This window comes from Oncorhynchus tshawytscha, unplaced genomic scaffold, assembly GCF_018296145.1.
Source record: "Oncorhynchus tshawytscha isolate Ot180627B unplaced genomic scaffold, Otsh_v2.0 Un_contig_6710_pilon_pilon, whole genome shotgun sequence".
In the NCBI taxonomy this organism is placed as follows: domain Eukaryota; kingdom Metazoa; phylum Chordata; class Actinopteri; order Salmoniformes; family Salmonidae; genus Oncorhynchus; species Oncorhynchus tshawytscha.
In genome coordinates this window covers 107,853-134,639 of record NW_024609491.1, presented here as the reverse complement: position 1 = coordinate 134,639, position 26,787 = coordinate 107,853, and the positions used below count along the sequence as shown (strand labels likewise).

The 26,787-nt window shown below is 46.3% G+C and overlaps 1 protein-coding gene across 1 annotated transcript; it reads right to left on the bottom strand.

Moving 5' to 3' along the window:
* Window positions 1-4,579: 4,579 nt before the first annotated feature.
* Window positions 4,580-25,747, bottom strand: lrrc17 (leucine rich repeat containing 17). The gene is made up of 4 exons (XM_042315518.1): window positions 25,375-25,747; window positions 13,795-14,699; window positions 8,380-8,535; window positions 4,580-5,404 (listed from the first exon to the last, which is right to left on the bottom strand). The coding sequence occupies exons 2-4, from the start codon at window positions 14,558-14,560 to the stop codon at window positions 4,974-4,976; spliced, it is 1,353 nt and encodes a 450-aa protein (XP_042171452.1). The 5' UTR covers window positions 14,561-14,699; window positions 25,375-25,747; the 3' UTR covers window positions 4,580-4,973.
* Window positions 25,748-26,787: the final 1,040 nt, after the last annotated feature.

Here is a 26,787-nt window from a genome sequence, read left to right as displayed (position 1 = left end):
CCATACGCTGGTCGAGTGACAATCTCTTACAGCAGTTCTATGGCCATGTGAAGCCTGTTTCATTTATATGATCACCTTGGGTGGTGTGTTTCATAAAGCTTATCATCCCATGAATCACTATTGCTGAATTAAATAATCAGAGGAAAAAGTTACTGTATCCTGTACACTACTTTTCTTTTGTACCTGTGTATTGTAGTCATAACAAAAGCAGAAACAAATTGGGGGTCATTTTATGATCCTTCTGCAGGCTCTTTCAAGTTAGGCAGTGTTCTGTTTTCAATATCCCAATGAATCCAAGTTGGGTTTTCTTCCAGACACGTATTCTGCACAGTGAGGAGTATAGTTCCACAGTCACCGTAGAAGGTTCCGTTCCAACGGATGAAATCTGCAGATACCTAATACAATCTATTAAAGCCTTCCGAGAGGTTTTTATTAAACTCTGTTTTAATAGTTACTCTGTAACAAATTGTCTTGCTCGCATCAAGGTGTTGCTGAACAAAGGACAGAAATTGAATTTGAAATGGAAAACATCCACAGGGATTCTTTGTGCTTCGCATCGACAGAAATAAACATCTCTCCGGGAAGAAGGGTGAGGGTGTACGTTCCATGATTAATGACTCATGGTGTAATTGTAACAACATGCAGGAATTCTAGTCCTTTTGGTCAACTGACCTAGAATTCCATGCGATCAAATGCTGACCGTATTATCTCCCAATAGAATTCTTGTCGGTTATTGTCCCAGCTGTGTATATCCCCCCTCAAGCCGATACCACGACGGCCCTCCAGGAACTTCACTGGACTTTATGCAAACTGGAAACCATATATCCTGAGGCTGCATTTGTTGTAGCTGGGGATTTTAACAAAGCTAATTTGAGCTCAAGGCTACCTAAATTCTATCAACTGTAGTACTTGCGCCGGCAAAACTCTGGATCACTGCTACTCTAACTTCCGTGATGCATACAAGGCCCTCCCCTGCCCTCCCTTTGGCAAATCTGACCACAACTCCATTTTTCTTCTCCCTTCCTATAGGCAGAAACTCAAACAGGATGTACTCGTAACAAGGACTATTCGATGCTGGTCTGACCGATCGGAATCCACACTTCAAGATTGTTTTGATCACGTGGACTGGAACATGTTCCGGGTAGCCTCAGAGAATAATATTGATTTATACGCTGATTCAGTGAGTGAGTTTATAAGGAAGTGCATAGGACATGTTGTGCCCACTGTGACTACTAAAACCTACCCTAACCAGAAACCGTGGATAGATGGCGGCATTCGCTCAAAACTGAAAGCACGAACCACAACATTTAATCGTGGAAAGTTGACTGGGAATATGGCCGAATACAAACAGTGTAGTTATTCACTTCATTTGCGTATCGCCCCAATAGGTCCACAGACGATGCAATTGCCATCACACTGCACACTGCCCTATCCCACCTGGACAAGAGGAATACCTATGTACGAATACTGTTCATTGACTACAGCTCAGCATTCAACACCATAGTACCCTCTAAGGTCATCATTAAGCTTGAGGCCCTGGGTCTGAACCCCGCCCTGTGCAACCGGGTCCTGGACTTCCTGATGGGTCGCCCCCAGCTGGTGAAAGTAGGAAACAGCATCTCCACTTCGCTGATCCTCAACACTAGGGCCCCACAAGGGTGCGTGCTCAGCCCACTCCTGTACTCCCTGTTCACCCATGACTGCGTGGCCATGCACGCCTCCAACTCAATCATCAAGTTTGTAGACAACATAACAGTAGTAGGCTTGATAACCAACAATGAAGACAGCCTATAGGGAGGAGGTGAGGGCCCTTGGAGTGTGGTGTCAGGAAAACAACCTCTCACTCAAGGCCAACAAAACAAAGGAGATGATTGTGGACTTCGGGAAACAGCAGAGGGAGAACCCCCCTATCCACATCGACGAGACAGCAGTGGAGAAGGTATAACGTTTTAAGTTCCTCGGCGTACACATCATGGACAAACTGAAATGGTCCACCCACACACACAGTGTGGTGAAGAAGGTGCAACAGCACCTCTTCAACCTCAGGAGGCTGAAGAAATGTAAAACCCTCACAAACTTTTACAGATGCACATTTGAGAGCATCCTGTCGGGCTGTATCACCGCCTGGTACGGCAACTGCACCGCCCATAGCCACAGGGCTCTCCAGAGGGTGGTGCGGCAAACTCCCTGCCCTCCAGGACACCAACAGCACCCGATGTCACAGGAAAGCCAAAAAGATCACAACAACCACCCGAGCCACTGCCTGTTCACCCCACTACCATCCAGAAGGCGAGGTCAGTACAGGTGCATCAAAGCTGAGACCGAGAGACTGAAAAACAGCTTCTATCTCAAGGCTATCAGACTGTTAAACAGCCACCACTAACACAGTGAGGCTGCTGCCTACATACAGACTTGAAATCATTGGCCACTTTAATAAATGGATCACTAGTCACTTTAATAATGCCACTTTAACAATGTTTACATATCTTGCATTACTCATCTCATATGTATATACTGTATTTTATACCATCTATTGCATCTTGCCTATGCCACTCGGTCATTGCTCATCCATATATGTATATGTATATATTCTTATTCCATTCCTTTACTTAGATTTGGGTGTAGTTGTTGTGGAATTGTTAGATTACCTGTAGATATTACTGCACTGTCAGAACTAGAAGCATAAGCATTTCGCTACACTCGCAATAACATCTGCTAACCATGTGTATGTGACCAATGTTCAAATGTTTTTAAATTGACATTCACAGGCAGTGATCTTCAGACTCTCTCCTCAGATAGCAGAACAGCAGATAATTGGACAGCTTGACTGAAGAAATGGTTTCCTCCTCTTTTTCTGACACACCAAACAACACGTTTCCCAAATGTGAGAAAGCTCTGAGAGTAACAGCTGTGCATACTAGTGTTGGACGTATCCTGGCTCACTGAGATGCTTACAATACTGCTTAGAACATCAGAGTCATGTCTGACTCCTGTGATGTCACAGGGCTCCGCTGGCTAACATGGGACCTTCAGGATCATCCAGGACACATGTCACTATAGAAACCCACCACATACATCAGATGGGTCACAATCCCTGCATGTGTGAATGACTTATGGTGTGTATGAACCAAGACATCGGTTTCTGTTCAGGATCGTGTGGACTGACTAAATGTACTTTAGGTCTTCAGCGGGTCCATGTCTAACTCCTCAGCTTCATGTGTTGAGGTGCAGAGAGGAAGAGGTAGTGTGGAGAGGAAGAGTTAGTGTGGAGAGGAAGAGGTAGTGTGGAGAGGAAGAGTTAGTGTGGAGAGGAAGAGGTAGTGTGGAGAGGAAGAGGTAGTGTGGAGAGGAAGAGGTAGTGTGGAGAGGAAGAGGTAGTGTGGAGAGGAAGAGGTAGTGTGGAGAGGAAGAGGTAGTGCGGAGAGGAAGAGGTAGTGCGGAGAGGAAGAGGTAGTGCGGAGAGGAAGAGGTAGTGCGGAGAGGAAGAGGTAGTGTGGAGAGGAAGAGGTAGTGTGGAGAGGAAGAGGTAGTGTGGAGAGGAAGAGGTAGTGCGGAGAGGAAGAGGTAGTGTGGAGAGGAAGAGGTAGTGTGGAGAGGAAGAGGTAGTGTGGAGAGGAAGAGGTAGTGCGGAGAGGAAGAGGTAGTGAAGCCGTGGAACAACTGTTTTGAAGTGACCCGAAGACGCTCCATGTTTTATGGTGAAGCATCACAGATCTAACAGATAGTTGAAGGGGTTAGGGGAAGGATGTGCCTAAATCCCTTTAGGATTAGTGAAGTGTGTGTGTTAGTAATGTAAACCTCATTCATTTCAGAAAAAAACGGCTTTTATTTCATGAACAGATGGTCTAAATCATACATTTAGAAGAAATGTACCTCGGGCCTCCCGTCTATATGAGGAGTCAATACAGATCTGGGTTCGATCCCGGGCTGTGTCGCAGCCGGCCGCGACCATGAGGCGGCGCACAATTGTCTGGGTTAGGGAGGGTTTGGCCGGCTGGGATGTCCTTGTCCCGTTGCGCTCTAGTGACTCCTTGTGGTAGCTGCGTGCATGCATGTTGACTTCGGTCACCAGCTATATGCTTCCTCTGACATATTGGTGCTTCGGAGGACTCGTGGCTCTCGACCTTCGCTTCTCCCTAGTCCGTACAGGAGTTGCAGCGATGGGACAACACTGTAACTAACAATTGGATATCGTAAAAAATATATCAACCTCTACTTTTTCAAAAAAGTATATCCACAACGAAATATTCTTGTAACGAAAACAGCAACAACTGTCCTGCATTAGTCATGCTGTTGGGAATCCAACTGTCCTGCATTGGTCATGCTGTTGGGAATCCAGCTGTCCTGCATTGGTCATGCTGTTGGGAATCCAGCTGTCCTGCATTGGTCATGCTGGTGGGAATCCAGCTTTCCTGCATTGGTCATGCTGTTGGGAATCCAGCTGTCCTGCATTGGTCATGCTGGTGGGAATCCAGCTGTCCTGCATTGGTCATGCTGTTGGGAATCCAACTGTCCTGCATTGGTCATGCTGGTCCAGCTGTCCTGCATTGGTCATGCTGGTGGGAATCCAGCTTTCCTGCATTGGTTATGCTGGTGGGAATCCAACTGTCCTGCATTGGTTATGCTGGTGGGAATCCAACTGTCCTGCATTGGTCATGCTGGTGGGAATCCAACTGTCCTGCATTGGTCATGCTGGTGGGAATCCAACTGTCCTGCATTGGTCATGCTGGTGGGAATCCAACTGTCCTGCATTGGTCATGCTGGTGGGAATCCAACTGTCCTGCATTGGTTATGCTGGTGGGAATCCAACTGTCCTGCATTGGTTATGCTGTAGGGAATCCAGCTGTCCTGCATTGGTTATGCTGGTGGGAATTCGAAAGTAAAAAAAAAAAATCTGATAGACTGAATTGGAATGTTCTGTGATAATAGAAAACAACAACAACAGTTCTTTTCTAATTTCCAACTCTGTCCTATTAAGTCAACCTGGTGACCTCATATTTCTTTGGTCTGGGGTCTCTCAGAGGCTTCGGCAGAAGCTCCATCTCCGCCTCCTCTGTCTCGGCCACTAGCTCCTGAGCCGTCTGTCCCTGTCCTGTATCCCCCTTCCCTGGCTGTGGATCCTTATCATTGGGACACTCTCCGTTGTAGGTCTTGACATAATTCTCCACGGGCCAGCCCCTGAACTCCTGAGGCTCGGTGCAGATTAGGCCAGAGTAGGCCACCCCGGGGTGATGCTTCAGCCAGTAGATCAGGTAGTGGATGTTGTAGTCACAGACCCAGGGGTTATCCCCCAGATTCAGCATCCTGAGGAAGTACAGGTCCTCCAACACTCCGTACCGAAAGTAGTGCAGGCTGTTGTTGGACAGGTCCAGCTCTCGCAGGTACAGGAGGCCCGCAAACGCAGCTATGGAGAGGGGGAGAAATGCAGGATGTTAAGGGTTAGTTAGAGGGACAGGAAATTTTAATTAATCTTATAGTACAAGTCTCAGTGGAAGAAATTCCTACTGGACAGGTACAGGTGCCCAGTGGATGCAGCTGAAGAGGGGGGACAAGGGAGAGAGGACGTTGGGGTTAGAGGTCAGTTGCTATTTCAATTCATCTTATACAGTAGCACTCAGTGGAACGTTTCAGTGGAAGTAATGTCCACTAACGGACATGAATACTGAATTATTACCTGGAACTAATGTTCCACTGTAACACGAGAAAGAGTAACAGCTTCCATAACTAATTTCTGACTGCATTTTCAGCACCTCGTCTTCAAACACATGCTGATATTAACTTTGACCAGTGCTCTCCCCATCACCTAGTCTCAGCTCTAATTCAAGCAGAAGTTAGCCTGTTGATGTGGCTACGATGTGCCTAATAGCTAGCAGACATCTTTAAGATGTGTTTCCTGCAGTGTAGCCCTGAGTAATGGTGGCAGTGCAAGCTAGCACCATAAAGACAGATAGGCCTACTGTATTTAGCACTGTCTCCAGAGTGACCCTCCTGTTACCACTCCCACAAACCCCCTCAGATTATGCTCTTATCATACTCATGAGAATTACTGTCCGGTTTCTACTGGTTTGTCTGTGCAACTCAATGAGACAACAATTCTGGTCTATTTTTTAAACCAGTTTGGGCTTGCTACAGAGCTTAGCTTCTCACAGTCCCTGAGAAAACTGAGGGAGCATTTTGTGAATACTTCATGAGAATTGTGTTCAATTTGCAGTTGCTTTCTCTGTCCAGAACGGATTGGCTTTTGATCCATAACAGGCTATTTCTTTCTTATTCTTTCTCCTCGATCATAGTAGTTAATGACTGTGTGTGCACAGTACTGGTTGTCATAGTTGGTCGGAATTAACCACCATTAATTACTTGTTAACAACTCAGGGAAATACTCAATTGTTTGCATATGTTCTGCAATAATTCATGATAAGGGAACTATTTTCCTTCTGTGGCAAAGCTTCCTGGCTATGTGACCAGTTCTTGTGAGCCTAGGAATAATGAGAAAGGGTTTTTTCCCCAGTTCTCAAACATAACAGAACTAGAAGGTAGTGTAGTGATTCCTCAGCAAATAGATAACCTTGTTGGTTCTACAAACGAGATGGAGCAGGTTTATGGCATCGTAGGCTCCTTTAAGTCAGATTCATCCGTGTGAGAAGCTAATGAGCGTTAAGGGTTTTTATCTATGTGTGGAATTGATCCAGACTCAATGCTGCCTGGTATGGTATATAAAGTACTGGTATGGTATATAAAGTACTGGTATGGTATATAAAGTACTGGTATGGTATATAAAGTACTGGTATGGTATATAAAGTACTGGTATGGTATATAAAGTACTGGTATGGTATATAAAGTACTGGTATGGTATATAAAGTACTGGTATGGTATATAAAGTACTGGTATGGTATATGGTATGGTATATAAAGTACTGGTATGGTATATAAATACTGGTATGGTATATAAAGTACTGGTATGGTATATAAAGTACTGGTATGGTATATAAAGTACTGGTATGGTATATAAAGTACTGGTATGGTATATAAAGTACTGGTATGGTATATAAAGTACTGGTATGGTATATAAAGTACTGTACTGGGTATGGTATATAAAGGGTATGGTATATAAAGTACTGGTATGGTATATAAAGGTGGTATATAAAGTACTGGTATGGTATATGGTATACTGGTATGGTATATAAAGTACTGGTATGGTATATAAAGTACTGGTATGGTATATAAAGTACTGGTATGGTATATAAAGTACTGGTATGGTATATAAAGTACTGGTATGGTATATAAAGTACTGGTATGGTATATAAAGTACTGGTATGGTATATGGTATACTGGTATGGTATATAAAGTACTGGTATGGTATATAAAGTACTGGTATGGTATATAAAGTACTGGTATGGTATATAAAGTACTGGTATGGTATATAAAGTACTGGTATGGTATATAAAGTACTGGTATGGTATATAAAGTACTGGTATGGTATATAAAGTACTGGTATGGTATATAAAGTACTGGTATGGTATATAAAGTACTGGTATGGTATATAAAGTACTGGTATGGTATATGGTATACTGGTATGGTATATAAAGTACTGGTATGGTATATAAAGTACTGGTATGGTATATAAAGTACTGGTATGGTATATAAAGTACTGGTATGGTATATAAAGTACTGGTATGGTATATAAAGTACTGGTATGGTATATAAAGTACTGGTATGGTATATAAAGTACTGGTATGGTATATAAAGTACTGGTATGGTATATAAAGTACTGGTATGGTATATAAAGTACTGATATGGTATATAAAGTACTGGTATGGTATATAAAGTACTGGTATGGTATATAAAGTACTGGTATGGTATATAAAGTACTGGTATGGTATATAAAGTACTGGTATGGTATATAAAGTACTGATATGGTATATAAAGTACTGGTATGGTATATAAAGTACTGGTATGGTATATAAAGTACTGGTATGGTATATAAAGTCTGTGAGTTTTTTATTTGTCTTTCTTCTGCCTCTTTCTCCACATTACCCCAGGGATTCTAACAATTCTATTTCAGGAGGAAATAAAGCCATGCCTCCATTTTGTGATGAATGGACTCAAGGTCAAGGTCCTCCTCTGATTCCTCTTTTGACCTCTTTCTTTGCAGGTCCAGTGTGGGCTCGATTACAATGGGGGACCAGTAAGGAAGTGTGTGTACTCCTTATTGTAAGTCACAAATCAAAACATATTTAACAAAAAGCATATATATCTCAGATTGCTGTATCTTATTAAACCCTTCTTCAGGTGTTGTGAGATCTGATCCTCTGTGCAGCATGACTTGGCACACATCCACAATGATTGTGCTGTTTGAAGGAAGTGTATGGTCTCTCCTCACCTGTGTCGATCTGATCCAGACTGTTACTGCTGAGGTTGAGAAGCTTCAGGTCCCTGGAAGCAACAAACTCCTTGGGCCGGAGCTGAGTGATGCTGTTACTGGACAAGTCCATCCTCACAATGTCTGACGGGAGACTTGAGGGGATGTTCTTCAGTTCTGGAGGGAGGGGGGAAAGAGAGGGGGGAGAAAGAGAGAGAGAATATGGAGGTCAGTGAGATGTTAATGGCTTACCCAGACATGTTTACAATGGCCAAATCAGCTAGCTATCATACTGCATGAAAACATGAACAAAAACATAAGCGGACATACAAGGAACTTTGGGACATATGTGATTATTTCAACCCAATGAAATTTGCATTCCTACATATGTGAATTCCGAGTGTGCCCTGAGAATATCAAGATGGCCTCCCCTTTCTATAGTCCCTCTGTAGCCATGTTGTATGTCTGTGCCAAGCAGGACTGTTATTCACAGCACTCTGGGTTGACCTTAGCCTTTGAAGGGTATGAAACATGAAGGTTAACGTATGAAACAGGGTTTCCCACAGGCTTAAAAGACCTCTGAGAGCTTCTGTCTTTTTTTGTGATCGCCAGCAGCCTTTACCATAGAAGGAAAACTTCTGCAAGAGCCATTGTTCTCAATCTAGAGTTTAAAATAAAGACTAAGACATGAAGACGAAGTAGGTGGTCCCTAAAATGCATACAACTTCTACAAACAATTCATCATGAATGATGTCTTTGGAACCAGTTTTCTAAGTCATGTTCACAATGAAAGCGCTCAGCTGAGAATGAACCTGGCTGTGGTGGTGTGGAAAACCTTCCTTTTTAATTTCATGAACGACACAGGACCTTTCTGTGTTCGTCAAAATCCACGTACAGTCTTGGACTGCTTCCAGTTGGCCACATTCTGAGCACGGTTTATTCATCATTCGGCTAAAGGAACTATCACAGACCTTAACGACAGACATCTGCTCTAATATCATAACAGCATAGGACATCCATCCTCCTCCACTGTAAGGAAAGGAGATTAGCGCTCCATGGCTTTTAGATGAGGTTGCTGGAGCAATGACACCCTATTCACTAGATAGTACACTACTTTTGTCCATATCCCTATGGGCCATGGTAGGGCTCTGGTTAAAAGTAGTGCACTATGTAGGGAATAGGGTGCCATTTGGGACACATGGGAGATATTCTCTCTTTCCCCTATCTATCGAACCCCTGCCTCACAACACCTGTGATATGCTTTAGTTCAGACTACAGCAGTGAGTGGGGAAACATGCAGATGGTTGGGATGTTGGGAGAAGTCAAGGTCGTTCAGCCATAACCGTTTTCAGAAAGAAACTCATCATGAGGGGCCACAGTCAGAGCCGGCCCTATATCCATACCCACTCATACAGTCAGAGCCGGCCCTATATCCATACCCACTCATACAGTCCATACCCACTCATACAGTCAGAGCCGGCCCTATATCCATACCCACTCATACAGTCAGAGCCGGCCCTATATCCATATATCCATACCCACTCATACAGTCAGAGCCGGCCCTATATCCATACCCACTCATACAGTCAGAGCCGGCCCTATATCCATATATCCATACCCCCACTCATACAGTCAGAGTCAGAGCCGCCCTATATCCATACCCACTCATACAGTCAGAGCCGGCCCTATATCCATACCCACTCATACAGTCAGAGCCGGCCCTATATCCATACCCACTCATACAGTCAGAGCCGGCCCTATATCCATACCCACTCATACAGTCAGAGCCCATACCCACTCATACAGTCAGAGCCGGCCCTATATCCATACCCACTCATACAGTCAGAGCCGGCCCTATATCCCCACTCATACAGTCAGAGCCGGCCCTATATCCATACCCACTCATACAGTCAGAGCCGGCCCTATATCCATACCCACTCATACAGTCAGAGCCGGCCCTATATCCATACCCACTCATACAGTCAGAGCCGGCCCTATATCCATACCCACTCATACAGTCAGAGCCGGCCCTATATCCATACCCACTCATACAGTCAGAGCCGGCCCTATATCCATACCCACTCATACAGTCAGAGTCGGTCCTATATCCATACCCACTCATACAGTCAGAGCTGGCCCTATATCCATACCCACTCATACAGTCAGAGCTGGCCCTATATCCTATAAGTGACATTTTGTCATGGGCCGGAGAGAAGATTTAGTAATTTTATAACAAATTCCATGCAATTCTACTCATTTTGCCATAAGGTTTAGAGAAATGTTTGCAGTTTTTAAGATGATATCTGTGTGTAAGTGACTAACAAAATCAATGGGGGGCCCACCGGTCTGCAATTTGACCATGCTTACTAGAAGTTTAGATGGCTGGCCGCTAGACTAACTTACCAGTCTAATTACTGAAGCTGTCAGTGACTGACGTAACAACAGAACTGCTGATGCACAACCACTATTCTAACTCTCAACAGGAAGTTTATTGGAAAGGTTTATAGGAACGTTTCCGCGGGCCAACAAAAGGGGGGTGGCGGCCAGTTGCCCATCCCTGATATAGTTCATTAAAACACATGTTGTTTACAGACAGCAGGAAACTAAACCTATACAGCCATTCATTTAGATTGTAAATGCACAGTGCTGCTTTTACAGAGTCTGGTGCCCAACATGCCTGTATATCAAGGAAATCAACGCTGCTGTGGAGGAGAGGAGACTACCAGCAGAATATTACCCATCATGCTGTGGAGGAGAGGAGACTACCAGCAGAATATTACCCATCATGCTGTGGAGGAGAGGAGACTACCAGCAGAATATTACCCATCATGCTGTGGAGGAGAGGAGACTACCAGCAGAATATTACCCATCATGCTGTGGAGGAGAGGAGACTACCAGCAGAATATTACCCATCATGCTGTGGAGGAGAGGAGACTACCAGCAGAATATTACCCATCATGCTGTGGAGGAGAGGAGACTACCAGCATCATGCTGTGGACCCATCATGCTGTGGAGGAGAGGAGACTACCAGCAGAATATTACCCATCATGCTGTGGAGGAGAGGAGACTACCAGCATAATATTACCCATCATGCTGTGGAGGAGAGGAGACTACCAGCAGAATATTACCCATCATGCTGTGGAGGAGAGGAGACTACCAGCATAATATTACCCATCATGCTGTGGAGGAGAGGAGACTACCAGCAGAATATTACCCATCATGCTGTGGAGGAGAGGAGACTACCAGCAGAATATTACCCATCATGCTGTGGAGGAGAGGAGACTACCAGCATAATATTACCCATCATGCTGTGGAGGAGAGGAGACTACCAGCAGAATATTACCCATCATGCTGTGGAGGAGAGGAGACTACCAGCAGAATATTACCCATCATGCTGTGGAGGAGAGGAGCCTACCAGCAGAATATCACCCATCATGCTGTGGAGGAGAGGAGACTACCAGCAGAATATGAGTCCCTCTCTGCTACACATCATGACTCCCCCAGAATGTGTCAGCTGACAAAACACCCGGCCATCGGTTACAGGAACTCCAAGAAACCATGATATAATGTTAGAAGAGGAGGTTAGGCTTTACAGAGATGACAAGCAGGCCAACTATCCATATGCTGACTCAACTGTTCTGCTAATGATAGATCAGGACTAAACCAGGCGTCATCTTGCCTGGACGACATTTATCTAAAAAGCACTCTGACATATTCTCCCACATATCATGTATGTACCACAGAGATGATTTATTTGTGGTGAGATACATTCTGTCTTGCTCCCGCACAGTTCGGTAGTGTACTGTAGGGACATTTCCAGTGTTTACAAATGAGACTTTGTTTCCAGTGTAATGACCTCTGGTCAGTTATTAGTTACAGTATATTAAGGCTCTGAATTCACAACTGAGAGAGGGATTGAGAGAGAGAGAGAGAGAGAGAGGGAGGGAGGGAGGGAGGGAGGGAGGGAGGGAGGGAGGGAGGAAGGGAGGGAGGCTATGACCAGTGAGATGATCTAGTGAGGTTCAGATAAAGGACTGATTGAAAGCCTTTCCAGAGGGGAAGAGAAATAGTTTCCTCCAGCTGAACATGGGGATCTTTTATATAGCGACAGTAGAATAGAGAGACCAGTGTTGCTGCTTCTTGCACGTTTAACTCCACTCTGACAAATGGCTTTCTGGGGACAGGATAGGGACAGTACATCATTATATGACTGTCATTCATCATCTTGATCAAAGGGCCAGTTCACTGTGACATAAATATACAGTAGAACAATACATCAGAGTGCTGCCACTTCCATACTAAATAAGTATGAAGGGACTATTCATGACCATACTGCCACGTCTATACTAAATCAATATGAAGGGACTATTCATGACTATACTGCCACGTCTATACTAAATCAATATGAAGGGACTATTCATGACTATACTGCCACGTCTATACTAAATCAATATGAAGGGACTATTCATGACTATACTGCCAAGTCTATACTAAATCAATGTGAAGGGACTATTCATGACTATACTGCCAAGTCTATACTAAATCAATATGAAGGGACTATTCATGACTATACTGCCAAGTCTATACTAAATCAATATGAAGGGACTATTCATGACTATACTGCCAAGTCTATACTAAATCAATATGAAGGGACTATTCATGACTATACTGCCAAGTCTATACTAAATCAATGTGAAGGGACTATTCATGCTGTATTTTGGAGCTCAAGCAAAAGCAGTCCCCACACAGCATGGACTCCATGCAGGATTTGTAGTCAGTCCCATGGGTCTGGGCCTAATGACTATTTGAAAAACAATATTGAAACCTAATCTCTCTAGAGGTTATAGTCCTGATAGCAGTTTTAATGTGGCACAGAAACGGCACCAGATGTGAGAGTCTGGACGGGAGACAGAAATGAGACTCCATATTTCCCCTTGGTCCCTTTGTGTCTAACGTTACATGATGGTTTCCACGGTTTCCACGCTGCAAGCCGTCACTCTAAGGCCTCTCTGGTTTACAGTCGTCTCCTACCACATTCTGATTCAGGGAAATTATCGAGAACACATTTAGAAAGTAGTCCTTATCAACCACAGCTCTGGAGTATCCAGTAGCCAGCCTCTCCTCCATACTGTTCCAAAAGTCCTCCCAACAACCATGTGTAGTGAACAATGGCCAAAGATTTCAGATGGACATGTGACTCATACACGGAGGGCCGGTTTCCCTGACCCATACTAGTCCTAATCTTGGACTAAAAAGCTGTTTCAGTAGATATTAATCTGGGTCGAGGAACCCATGGCCCTGAGAACCCCAATAACTCACTCCAGTGTTCTGAAAGACCAGAATACAACATTCCATTGTCCTCCAAGGAGGAAATTCTTCACACAGGTCACACAAACAAATGACAAGGGAGACAAGCTTGGTTGGCTCATAGCTTACCTTTGCTCTTGCAGTCCAGCATGGGTTTGGGGAACATGTAGGTGTGGCACAAGGAGTTGGCATCAGGGTACTTCTTGATAGGAGGTGGTTTGGGCAGACTACCCTGCCCCTCCTGAGTTTTCTGCCCTGGCAGATGGCCCTCCCCATCCTCAGCACACAGCAGCTCTGGCCTCATCTTCTTCAGCTTCTGACCTCTCAGCGCATCCGGCTCCGAACACTTGGCGTAGTTCCCTAGGTTACGGTTGCTGGGCACCTGCAGGGTCCTGACCAGACTATCCAGCGAGCACCGGCAGTCCCAGGGGTTGTCATAGAGACGCAGGTAGCGGAGGTTTGGCAAGGGCAGCAGGTGCTCCTCAGAAGCTGTCTTCATCTGGTTGTGCTGAAGAAGCAGAGTAGTGAGCTGTCCCAGCCCTGCGAACGCCTCCTCCTCCACCATGTAGAGCTCATTCTGTTGTAGATCCAGACTCTTTAGGTTCTTGAACTGGGAGAAGGTGTTGTCTCTGAGCACCTGGATCTTGTTGCGGGCCAGCAGGAGGTGGTGGATGTCTTCAGGCCAGTGCTGTTGCACCCCGGTCAGCTGGCGGTCCTGACAGTCCAGGTATTTCTCTCCGGCCTCCATGTATTCCTTGCATTCAGAGGTTTGGCGTTTGACAGCATTGGCCCTGCCTTTACCCCGGGCCCTGCCCCTTTCTCTGTTCCGTCCACCCTTCCTGGGCTCAGTGGACCTGAGGAGCAGGAGGAGCAGCAGAGCGCTGAGCAGCCGCATCCTGGGAGCCCCAATGCCACCACTGGGAGATGGGGGAGTGGCAAGACTGGAACAAGAGAGAGGGAAGGGGAGAGGGATGGCCTTGTGCAATCAGAGATGGCCTTGGGTTTCTGCTGGTGCCAGGGAAGGCTGGCTACAGCTGTGTGAGAGAGAGAGAGAGAGAGAGAGTTAAGTGGAGAGTTCATTGTTCGGGAGGAGAGGGAAAGGAAGGGATAGAGAGGAAGAAAGGAAGGGATAGAGAGGAAGAAAGGGAGGGATAGAGAGGAAGAAAGGAAGGGATAGAGAGGAAGAAAGGAAGGGATAGAGAGGAAGAAAGGGAGGGATAGAGAGGAAGAAAGGGAGGGATAGAGAGGAAGAAAGGGAGGGATAGAGAGGAAGAAAGGGAGGGATAGAGAGGAAGAAAGGGAGGGATAGAGAGGAAGAAAGGGAGGGATAGAGAGGAAGAAAGGAAGGGATAGAGAGGAAGAAAGGGAGGGATAGAGAGGAAGAAAGGGAGGGATAGAGAGGAAGAAAGGGAGGGATAGAGAGGAAGAAAGGGAGGGATAGAGAGGAAGAAAGGAAGGGATAGAGGAGGAAGAAAGGGAGGGATAGAGAGGAAGAAAGGGAGGGATAGAGAGGAAGAAAGGGAGGGATAGAGAGGAAGAAAGGGAGGGATAGAGAGGAAGAAAGGGAGGGATAGAGAGGAAGAAAGGGAGGGATAGAGAGGAAGAAAGGGAGGGATAGAGAGGAAGAAAGGGAGGGATAGAGAGGAAGAAAGGGAGGGATAGAGAGGAAGAAAGGGAGGGATAGGAAGAATGATGGTGAGAAACAAACATAAAGCATGTTATATGATAGTCTATCAAACAGAGAGAGAGTTAAAACACTGTCATGGAACAGTGCCCCATTTCCTTTGTTCCTCAGTCTTCTCTCTCTGTTCATCTCCTCCCTTCTCCTATCTCTCTGTTTCTCTTCTCCCTTCTCCTATCTCTCTGTTTCTCTTCTCCCTTCTCCTATCTCTCTGTTTCTCTTCTCCCTTCTTCTATCTCTCTGTTCCTCTCCTCCCTTCTCTTATCTCTCTGTTCCTCTCCTCCCTTCTCTTATCTCTCTGTTCCTCTCCTCCCTTCTCCTATCTCTCTGTTCCTCTCCTCTCTTCTCCTATCTCTCTTTTCCTCTCCTCCCTTCTCCTATCTCTCTGTTCCCCTCCTCTCTTCTCCTATCTCTCTGTTCCTCTCTTTCCAACACAAAACCTGGTGGCGGGCTGCTCTTCGCTCTCGCTCTCGCTCTCGCTCTCTCCAGTCAGTAATGAATCTGTACACTAGGCTGAAAGCCTCACAAACATTCATCAAAGAGGAGGAAGTTTACATGTCTGTGTACGTCCACTCCTTAAACATACTCTGATAAACATGACGGCTGTAAAGACCTCCCTAACTTCCTTACCCCAAGGGAAGGCTGTGTGTAGCTGAATGGAATTACCCCAAGGGAAGGCTGTGTGTAGCTGAATGGAATTACCCCAAGGGAAGGCTCTGTGTAGCTGAATGGAATTACCCCGAGGGAAGGCTGTGTGTCGCTGAATGGAATTACCCTGAGGGAAGGCTGTGTGTAGCTGAATGGAATTACCCCAAGGGAAGGCTGTGTGTAGCTGAATGGAATTACCCCAAGGGAAGGCTGTGTGTAGCTGAATGGAATTACCCCAAGGGAAGGCTGTGTGTAGCTGAATGGAATTACCCCAAGGGAAGGCTGTGTGTAGCTGAATGGAATTACCCCAAGGGAAGGCTGTGTGTAGCTGAATGGAATTACCCCAAGGGAAGGCTGTGTGTAGCTGTGGAATTACCCCAAGGGAAGGCTGAATGGAATTACCCTGAGGGAAGGCTGTGTGTCGCTGAATGGAATTACCCTGTGTGTAGCTGAATGGAATTACCCCAAGGGAAGGCTGTGTGTAGCTGAATGGAATTACCCCAAGGGAAGGCTGTGTGTAGCTGAATGGAATTACCCCTGTGTGTAGGGAAGGCTGTGTGTAGCTGAATGGAATTACCCCAAGGGAAGGCTGTGTGTAGCTGAATGGAATTACCCTGAGGGAAGGCTGTGTGTAGCTGAATGGAATTACCCCAAGGGAAGGCTGTGTGGCTGAAGGCTGAGGGAAGGCTGTGTGTAGCTGAATACCCTGAGGGAAGGCTGGTAGCTGAATGGAATTACGCTGAGGGAAGGAATGTGTGTAGCTGAATGGAATTACCTGAGGAATTACGCTGAAGGCTGTGTGTAGCTGAATGGAATTACACTGAGGGAAGGCTGTGTGTAGCTGAATGGAATTACCCTGAGGGAAGGCTGTGTGTAGCTGAATGGAATTACCTGTGTGTAGCTGAATGGGAAGGCTGTGTGTAGCTGAATGGAATTACACTGAGGAATTACACTGAGGGAAGGCTGTGTGTAGCTGAATGGAATTACCCTGAGGGAAGGCTGTGTGTAGCTGAATGGAATTACCCTGAGGGGAAGGCTGTGTGTAGCTGAATGGAATTACCTGAGGGAAGGCTGTGTGTAGCTGAATGGAATTACGCTGAGGGAAGGCTGTGTGTAGCTGAATGGAATTACACTGAGGGAAGGCTGTGTGTAGCTGAATGGAATTAACCTGAGGGAAGGCTGTGTGTAGCTGAATGGAATTACACTGAGGGAAGGCTGTGTGTAGCTGAATGGAATTAGCTGAATGGAATTAACTGAGGGAAGGCTGTGTGTAGCTGAATGGAAAGGCTTACCTGAATGGAATTGAGGGAAGGCTGTGTGTAGCTGAATGGGGATTAACTGAATGGAATTACGCTGGGGAAGGCTGTGTGTAGCTGAATGGAATTACCTGAGGGAAGGCTGTGTGTAGCTGAGGAATTACCTGAAAGGCTGTGTGTAGCTGAATGGAATTACACTGAGGGAAGGCTGTGTGTAGCTGAATGGAATTACCTGAGGGAAGGCTGTGTGTAGCTGAATGGAATTACGCTGAGGGAAGGCTGTGTGTAGCTGAATGGAATTACACTGAGGGAAGGCTGTGTGTAGCTGAATGGAATTAACCTGAGGGAAGGCTGTGTGTAGCTGAATGGAATTACACTGAGGGAAGGCTGTGTGTAGCTGAATGGAATTAACCTGAGGGAAGGCTCTGTGTAGCTGAATGGAATTACACTGAGGGAAGGCTGTGTGTAGCTGAATGGAATTAACCTGAGGGAAGGCTCTGTGTAGCTGAATGGAATTACACTGAGGGAAGGCTGTGTGTAGCTGAATGGAATTACCCTGAGGGAAGGCTGTGTGTAGCTGAATGGAATTAACCTGTGTGTAGCTGAGGAAAGGCTGTGTGTAGCTGAATGGAATTACCCTGAGGGAAGGCTGAGGGAAGGCTGTGTGTAGCTGAATGGAATTAACCTGAGGGAAGGCTGTGTGTAGCTGAATGGAATTACCCTGAGGGAAGGCTCTGTGTAGCTGAATGGAATTACCCTGAGGGAAGGCTGTGTGTAGCTGAATGGAATTAACCTGAGGGAAGGCTGTGTGTAGCTGAATGGAATTACCCTGAGGGAAGGCTCTGTGTAGCTGAATGGAATTACACTGAGGGAAGGCTGTGTGTAGCTGAATGGAATTACACTGAGGGAAGGCTGTGTGTAGCTGAATGGAATTACACTGAGGGAAGGCTCTGTGTAGCTGAATGGAATTAACCTGAGGGAAGGCTGTGTGTAGCTGAATGGAATTACACTGAGGGAAGGCTGTGTGTAGCTGAGGGAAGGCTGTGTGTAGCTGAGGGAAGGCTGTGTGTAGCTGAATGGAATTACACTAAGGGAAGGCTGTGTGTAGCTGAATGGAATTACACTGAGGGAAGGCTGTGTGTAGCTGAATGGAATTACACTGAGGGAAGGCTGTGTGTAGCTGAATGGAATTACACTGAGGGAAGGCTGTGTGTAGCTGAATGGAATTACACTGAGGGAAGGCTGTGTGTAGCTGAATGGAATTACACTGAGGGAAGGCTGTGTGTAGCTGAATGGAATTACACTGAGGGAAGGCTGTGTGTAGCTGAGGGAAGGCTGTGTGTAGGCTGAGGGAAGGCTGTGTAGCTGAGGGAAGGCTGTGTGTAGCTGAGGGAAGGCTGTGTGTAGCTGAGGGAAGGCTGTGTGTAGCTGAGGGAAGGCTGTGTGTAGCTGAGGGAAGGCTGTGTGTAGCTGAGGGAAGGCTGTGTGTAGCTGAGGGGGAAGGCTGTGTGTAGCTGAATGGAATTACCCTGAGGGAAGGCTCTGTGTAGCTGAGGGAAGGCTGTGTGTAGCTGAATGGAATTACCCTGAGGGAAGGCTGTGTGTAGCTGAATGGAATTACCCTGAGGGAAGGCTGTGTGTAGCTGAATGGAATTACCCTGAGGGAAGGCTGTGTGTAGCTGAATGGAATTACACTGAGGGAAGGCTGTGTGTAGCTGAATGGAATTACCAGAGTTTATTATTATCACTGGTGTTACAGGTTAATGGTGATGATGCACCTTGAATGCTCTTAATGATCATGTATATATTTAGTAGTTATATGTATGCCATTCAAATATGGTTCCCAGGATATACGCTATTCTACCAGGAAAACAATAATATCTTAGTCATGACAACAGTCATTCCTCATGTTGACCTAGATTTATAAGGTCCAACCCAGGTTACAGTACGGGCAAACGTAAGGCAGCATAGAAACTTCCCCAGAGGAAATATTAATCCACTTTTATGGTTTAGCAATGATGACAAACCTACCTCAACGTTATGTAGCAGTGTGTCTGGCTCTGCTTGCTGTGTGTGTGTGTGTGTGTGTGTGTGTGTGTGTGTGTGTGTGTGTGTGTGTGTGTGTGTGTGTGTGTGTGTGTGTGTGTGTGTGTGTGTGTGTGTTTTCACCCCCACCAGCGATGGGCCTGTTCAGTATTGACTCATTAGTCCCAAGTGTGATGTGAGGCAGCAGCCATAATGTCTGCCAGACAACACCCTCCATCTCCTGCTACAGTGAGCCAGTCCAACTGTATCACCCCCCCTCCTCCTCCCCCACAGCCTTCCACAGTGGAACAGTCCAGTCACAGGGAGAGATGGAGAAGAGGTAGTGTAAACATTGAGTTTATAGACACAATGAGTTAGAGAATTCTTCAGTCTGAGAACACTTTGCCCTATAGTATCCTACCTAGCAAGCAAACACGCAGCAAAGCTACACTAGTGAGATCTCAATCCATCCGTCCACTGTAGCCACTCCCTTAGGGACAATATGAAAACAAGAGACCTGTGAGTATTTAATCTGCTCCCTGAAAATAAACCATTATAACACAAAGATGACTGCCATCTAGGGCCATTCAGACAGTTTGTTGTAAGTTAGTCTCTCTCCAAGCACTGTTAGCGCCCGGCCGTGCCTCTGCCAGTGTAAACACACACTCTCCCATATGGAGTGCACATGGGAGCTTTGGGCCTCTAACACCCCCTCTGGTCTGCCCAGCTCTGGCCCAGTTCCGGCCCAACTTCGGCCCATATTCGGCCCAGCCCAATGCCCAGGCCATCTAGCTCCGGGCCCATTCAGCTATATCAGACCAGGCTGGCATAGCCACTCACTCACTCACTCACTCACTCACTCACTCACTCACTCACTCACTCACTCACTCACTCACCTCACTCACCCACCACCACTCACCACTCACCACCTCACCACCACTCACTCACTCACCACTCACCACTCACTCACTCACTCACTCACCACCACTCACCTCACCTCACCACTCACCACCACTCACTCACTCACCACTCACTCACCACTCACCACTCACCACCTCACTCACCACCTCACTCACCACCACCACTCACCTCACTCACCACCTCACTCACACCTCACTCACTCACTCACCTCACTCACTCACTCCTCCACCACTCACTCACTCACTCACTCACTCACCACCACCACACTCACCACTCACTCACCTCACTCACTCACTCACTCACTCACTCACTCACCACTCACTCACTCACTCACTCACCACTCACTCACTCACTCACCACTCACCACCTCACCTCACTCACCTCACCACTCACCACACTCACTCACTCACCACTCACCACTCACCACCACTCACTCACTCACTCACTCACTCACTCACTCACTCACTCACCTCACTCACTCACCTCACTCACGTTTCAGACAAAACAACTTACATACACTAACACAACATTAAACAAAACTATAGACACACATACAGTACAACACACACACAGGGTTTACAAAGATCAGCTGTATTTTAATGCAATAATCCCAAGTGTGTGCTCTGCAGGAAAACTACTATACCAGTAAAAGTTTGAAATCTGAAAAATCTAAATAATCAATGCATTTACATACCCATGTGTTGGGTGTAGGGAATATCTGTGTAAAACCACGTAGCAGTGGTGCTGAGTAATGTCCTGCACTGTAACTCACTGGCCAACCTCCATCCCAGACCAATTCCCTGTGGTAATAACAGATGGTATGCACCTCTATCTGGAGTCAGGCATCAGGCATGCTGGTCAAAGTGCAGATGAACCGGCCGACACAACCTGAGAGCCGTGGGGAGTGAGACTAATGCACTGTAGAGCTAAAGAGCTGGGGCTCGGCGGGGGCTGGAGAACCCAGTATGATGCTGCTGATAGATTTAACAGAGACAGCTGGGGTCACACAGGCTTCAACACAACACACACAGCACTTACCAACAGGAGGCAGACTGGGCTGTGTGTGTTGAGCTGTCTAGTAATGCAAAGGAAAGCACACTGTACGCTGTCGGTTCCTCGTTGTCCAACCAAAGTGCTTGAACTGAGGAACTCAAGTTGATGTGAAAGAACAGCAAACACACAACCACCACACAACATTGTCTCAACATAGACTCCATGTTGTTGGTCTATTCTAGACTGTAATTCTTGGATGTTGTGCAAGTGAACCACCCCAATGGAGTATTATAATGCTAAACCACTGTAGGTCGTTCCCCTAGCAGCACCTGGATGGATCAGTGAACAGCCTCATTATAGCAGCAGGCAGCCTTAAAGCTACAGTGCAGGGTGGCTGCCTACACAGCCTGCATCTCAATGCTTTACTAACACAGAATAGGGCAGTGGGGATGGAAACAGAGAGGAAATAACGTCCATAAGAAGTGGTGCAGAACACAAGGACTGTACTGTACCGGAGATTTTATTTTCATTTCCCAGTCGACCCTGCTGCCACCCAAACCAAACTCATTCCCGACCGTGACCTGATCTGACTGAGTTTCCTTTCAGGTTGCCTGAGGTGTTCAGTCAGTGTGTCCCAAATGGCACCCTATTCCCCACGCAGTGCACTACTTCTGACCAGAGCCCTATGGGCATTTGGGAGGCAGACAGAGTCTGTATCTGTTCCCCACAGCACAATCCTCAGAGAACGCTTACACAGCATGGAGCACTAATTAGAACACTGGAACTCTCTCTCACAAGCATGCAGGCAGGGGGAAAGATGATCAAATAAATACATGTCAAATTGTATTTATCACAGGGATCATTGAAAGCTCTATGTTATTCTTGCTCTTCCAGGGATAACAGAAAAAATAGGGTGAAGTGATGCAGTGCTTCATGCAGTGTATCCCCTCTTGGCTTTAGGGTTGCAGTGCTTCATGCGGTGTATCCCCTCTTGGCTTTAGGGTTGCAGTGCTTCATGCGGTGTATCCCCTCTTGGCTTTAGGGTTGCAGTGCTTCATGCGGTGTATCCCCTCTTGGCTTTAGGGTTGCAGTGCTTCATGCGGTGTATCCCCTCTTGGCTTTAGGGTTGCAGTGCTTCATGCGGTGTATCCCCTCTTGGCTTTAGGGTTGCAGTGCTTCATGCGGTGTATCCCCTCTTGGCTTTAGGGTTGCAGTGCTTCATGCGGTGTATCCCCTCTTGGCTTTAGGGTTGCAGTGCAGTGCTTCATGCGGTGTATCCCCTCTTGGCTTTAGGGTTGCAGTGCTTCATGCGGTGTATCCCCTCTTGGCTTTAGGGTTGCAGTGTTCATGCAGCCCCTCTTGGCTTTAGGGTTGCAGTGCTTCATCCCCTCTTGGCTTTAGGGTTGCAGTGTTCATCCCCTCTTGGCTTTAGGGTTGCAGTGCTTCATGCGGTGTATCCCCTCTTGGCTTTAGGGTTGCAGTGCTTCATGCGGTGTATCCCCTCTTGGCTTTAGGGTTGCAGTGTTCATGCGGTGTATCCCCTCTTGGCTTTAGGGTTGCAGTGCTTCATGCGGTGTATCCCCTCTTGGCTTTAGGGTTGCAGTGCTTCATGCGGTGTATCCCCTCTTTAGGGTTGCAGTGCTTCATGCGGCTTTAGGGTTGCAGTGCTTCATGCGGTGTATCCCCTCTTGGCTTTAGGGTTGCAGTGCTTCATGCGGTGTATCCCCTCTTGGCTTTAGGGTTGCAGTGCTTCATGCGGTGTATCCCCTCTTGGCTTTAGGGTTGCAGTGCTTCATGTGATCCCCTCTTGGCTTTAGGGTTGCAGTGCTATGTATCCCTTTTGGCTTTAGGGTTGCAGTGCTTCATGCAGTGTATCCCCTCCTCTTGGCTTTAGGGTTGCAGTGCTTCATGCGGTGTATCCGGTGTATCCGGTCCATGCGGTGTATCCCCTCTTGGCTTTAGGGTTGCAGTGCTTCATGCGGTGTATCCCCTCTTGCCTTTAGGGTTCCAGTGCTTCATGCGGTGTATCCCCTCTTGCCTTTAGGGTTCCAGTGCTTCATGCGGTGTATCCCCTCTTGCCTTTAGGGTTCCAGTGCTTCATGCGGTGTATCCGGTTCATGCGGTGTATCCCCTCTTGGCTTTAGGGTTGCAGTGCTTCATGCGGTGTATCCCCTCTTGGCTTTAGGGTGGCATTCCGACCCCCAGAGAGAACATTCCAACAGAAACATACAGCACTGAGCACTAACCCTTAAAAACCTTCAGTATGATCCTTTACCACACACTTCCTCTCAGTTGCTCCTGTTTCAGAAAACTGGTGTATCAGAAAGTGCCCTGAAGCCTTGAACCCAGCGTTATTATCTAGAGAAAGAAACTGTGACAGGGGATGTTTACCAGAGCCCTGTTCTTCCCAGCATTCCCAGAGGGAGAAAGTACGGTGATTGCATTGGAACACGGCCAGAGACATTTACACCTCAAGTGCACAAACAGCACATACACTTCTCTTCTTACAAGAGAAAGTTTTCCACTTAAGAAAAAAAGGCAACAGTTTAAATTGCAATATGTCCTGGACAAAATAATCAATAGGCAATGAGTGCAAGCATGCATGTCTAAAACCTCTTACAGTGGCATATCTAAAACCTCTTACAGTAGCATGTCTAAAACCTCTTACAGTGGCATGTCTAAAACCTCTTACAGTGGCATGTCTAAAACCTCTTACAGTGGCATGTCTAAAACCTCTTACAGTGGCATGTCTAAAACCTCTTACAGTAGCATGTCTAAAACCTCTTACAGTAGCATGTCTAAAACCTCTAGCATGTCTAAAACCTCTTACAGTGACATGTCTAAAACCTCTTACAGCATGTCTAAAACCTCTTACAGTGACATGTCTAAAACCTCTTACAGTAGCATGTTTAAAACCTCTTACAGTGGCATGTCTAAAACCCCTTACAGTAGCATGTCTAAAACCCCATTACAGTAGCATGTCTAAAACCTCTTACAGTAGCATGTCTAAAACCTCTTACAGTGGCATGTCTAAAACCTCTTACAGTGGCATGTCTAAAACCTCTTACAGTGGCATGTCTAAAACCTCTTACAGTAGCATGTCTAAAACCCCATTACAGTAGCATGTCTAAAACCTCTTACAGTAGCATATCTAAAACCTCTTACAGTGACATGTCTAAAACCTCTTACAGTGGCATGTCTAAAACCTCTTACAGTAGCATGTCTAAAACCCCATTACAGTAGCATGTCTAAAACCTCTTACAGTAGCATATCTAAAACCTCTTACAGTGACATGTCTAAAACATGTCTCTTACAGTGGCATGTCTAAAGCCTCTTACAGTGGCCTCTTACAGTAGCATGTCTAAAACCTCTTACAGTAGCATATCTAAAACCTCTTACAGTGACATGTCTAAAACCTCTTACAGTGACATGTCTAAAACCTCTTACAGTGGCATGTCTAAAACCTCTTACAGTGGCATATCTAAAACCTCTTACAGTAGCATGTCTAAAACCTCTTACAGTGACACGTCTAAAACCTCTTACAGTGACATATCTAAAACCCCTTACAGTGGCATGTCTAAAACCTCTTACAGTAGCATAAAACCTCTTACAGTAGCATGTCTAAAACCTCTTACAGTAGCATATCTAAAACCTCTTACAGTGGCATATCTAAAACCTCTTACAGTGGCATATCTAAAACCCCATTACAGTAGCATGTCTAAAACCTCTTACAGTAGCATGTCTAAAACCTCTTACAGTGACATGTCTAAAACCTCTTACAGTGACATATCTAAAACCCCTTACAGTGGCATGTCTAAAACCTCTTACAGTAGCATAAAACCTCTTACAGTAGCATGTCTAAAACCTCTTACAGTAGCATATCTAAAACCCCTTACAGTGGCATATCTAAAACCTCTTACAGTGGCATATCTAAAACCTCTTACAGTGGCATGTTTAAAACCTCTTACAGTAGCATGTTTAAAACCTCTTACAGTGGCATATCTAAAACCCCTTACAGTGCAGAATTCTGTGCTGTTCTGTTCTCTTTAGGAAAGTGCTGCTACTGCCCATTCTAGTACAGTAAATCTCTATTACACTACTGGCTGCCTTCAACACTGTGACTGTACTACTGTAACAGGGGAAACAGAACAGAGAGAGAGAGAGAGAGGGGGGGGGTTCTGGTACCTGGCCACGGGGAGAGGGAGACGTTGATGGGTCCACTAGGGCTCTGGTCGGTCCTTCACTAGGGCTCTGGTCGGTCCCTCACTAGGGCTCTGGTCGGTCCCTCATCCCCTGCTCTTTGTCCTGTCATGGAGGGCTGAGCCGGACCCTGGAAGTCTGCCTGCTTAGCCTGCCTGCCTCTCCTGCCTGCCTCTCAGGCTGTGAGGGGGCTCTCTGTGTGCAGTGAGGCTCAGTCAGCCTGCGTCTGGTATTAAATTACACATGACACAGCTCCTCTGCTCTGTTCTGTGCAGACGGGCAGGCAGGCAGGCGAGGAGGAGAGAAACCCGTTTCTCCAGTGTTGAGTAACTGGCCCGCCTCCAGCCCAGCTCCTAGCCTGTCCTGTCCTCACAGAGTGTCAGGCTGTTGGAGGAGGAGGAGGAGGAGGAGGAGGGGGAGTAGGAAGAGGAGGAGTAGGAAGAGGAGGAGGAGGAAGAGGAGGAGGAGGAGGAAAAGGAGGAAAAGGAGGAGGAGGAAGAAGCTCACAAACAACAGATATAGTAATTACTACTGAATGTTAATGATTACTCAGACCTGGCTGCTTCAAACTGTTGGAATGTATGACTGTGTAAGCCCACATGTATATCTCCCTAACAGAGTAGGCTGGCAGTCTCCTTCAGGCATAGTTTTATGGATAACACTGCTAATGAACATATGACACACACACACACACACACACACACACACACACACACACACACACACCGGCCATCATTAAAATTTGTTGTGGAGTGTTCTGTAAGACCACAGAGACAGACATAATCTCTGTCTTTCTCTCTCTCTCTCTCCCCTCTCTCCAGATAACATTACTAAAGCACTTCGCCATGGGTAGCCATGGGTAGCCATGGGTAGCCATGGGTGAATGGATGTGCCTCTCATGAAATAATTCAAACACACATGAAAAAGCCCATATCAAGGTAATGTAGAGACGAGAGGGGGAAGTGTACGCTTTTGTTTTGTTTTCAATACTGAGATACCTTGGACACAGGTGTTGTGGAATGGACACAGGTGTTGTGGAATGGACACAGGTGTTGTGGAATGGACACAGGTGTTGTGGAATGGACACAGGTGTTGTGGAATGGACACAGGTGTTGTGGAATGGACACAGGTGTTGTGGAATGGACACAGGTGTTGTGGAATGGACACCGGTGTTGTGGAATGGACACAGGTGTTGTGGAATCTGTTGTAGGTTTGGGAAAGAACACATTTACATTTGAGTCATTTAGCAGACACTCTTATCCAGAGTTACTTAGTTAGTGCAGCCATCTTAAGATAGCTAGGTGGAACAAGCACATATCTCAGTCACAGTAAGTACATTTTTCCTTTATAAAGTCAGCAGAGTCAGAGGTTTTATTTTTAGGGCAGGTGTCTTGACAT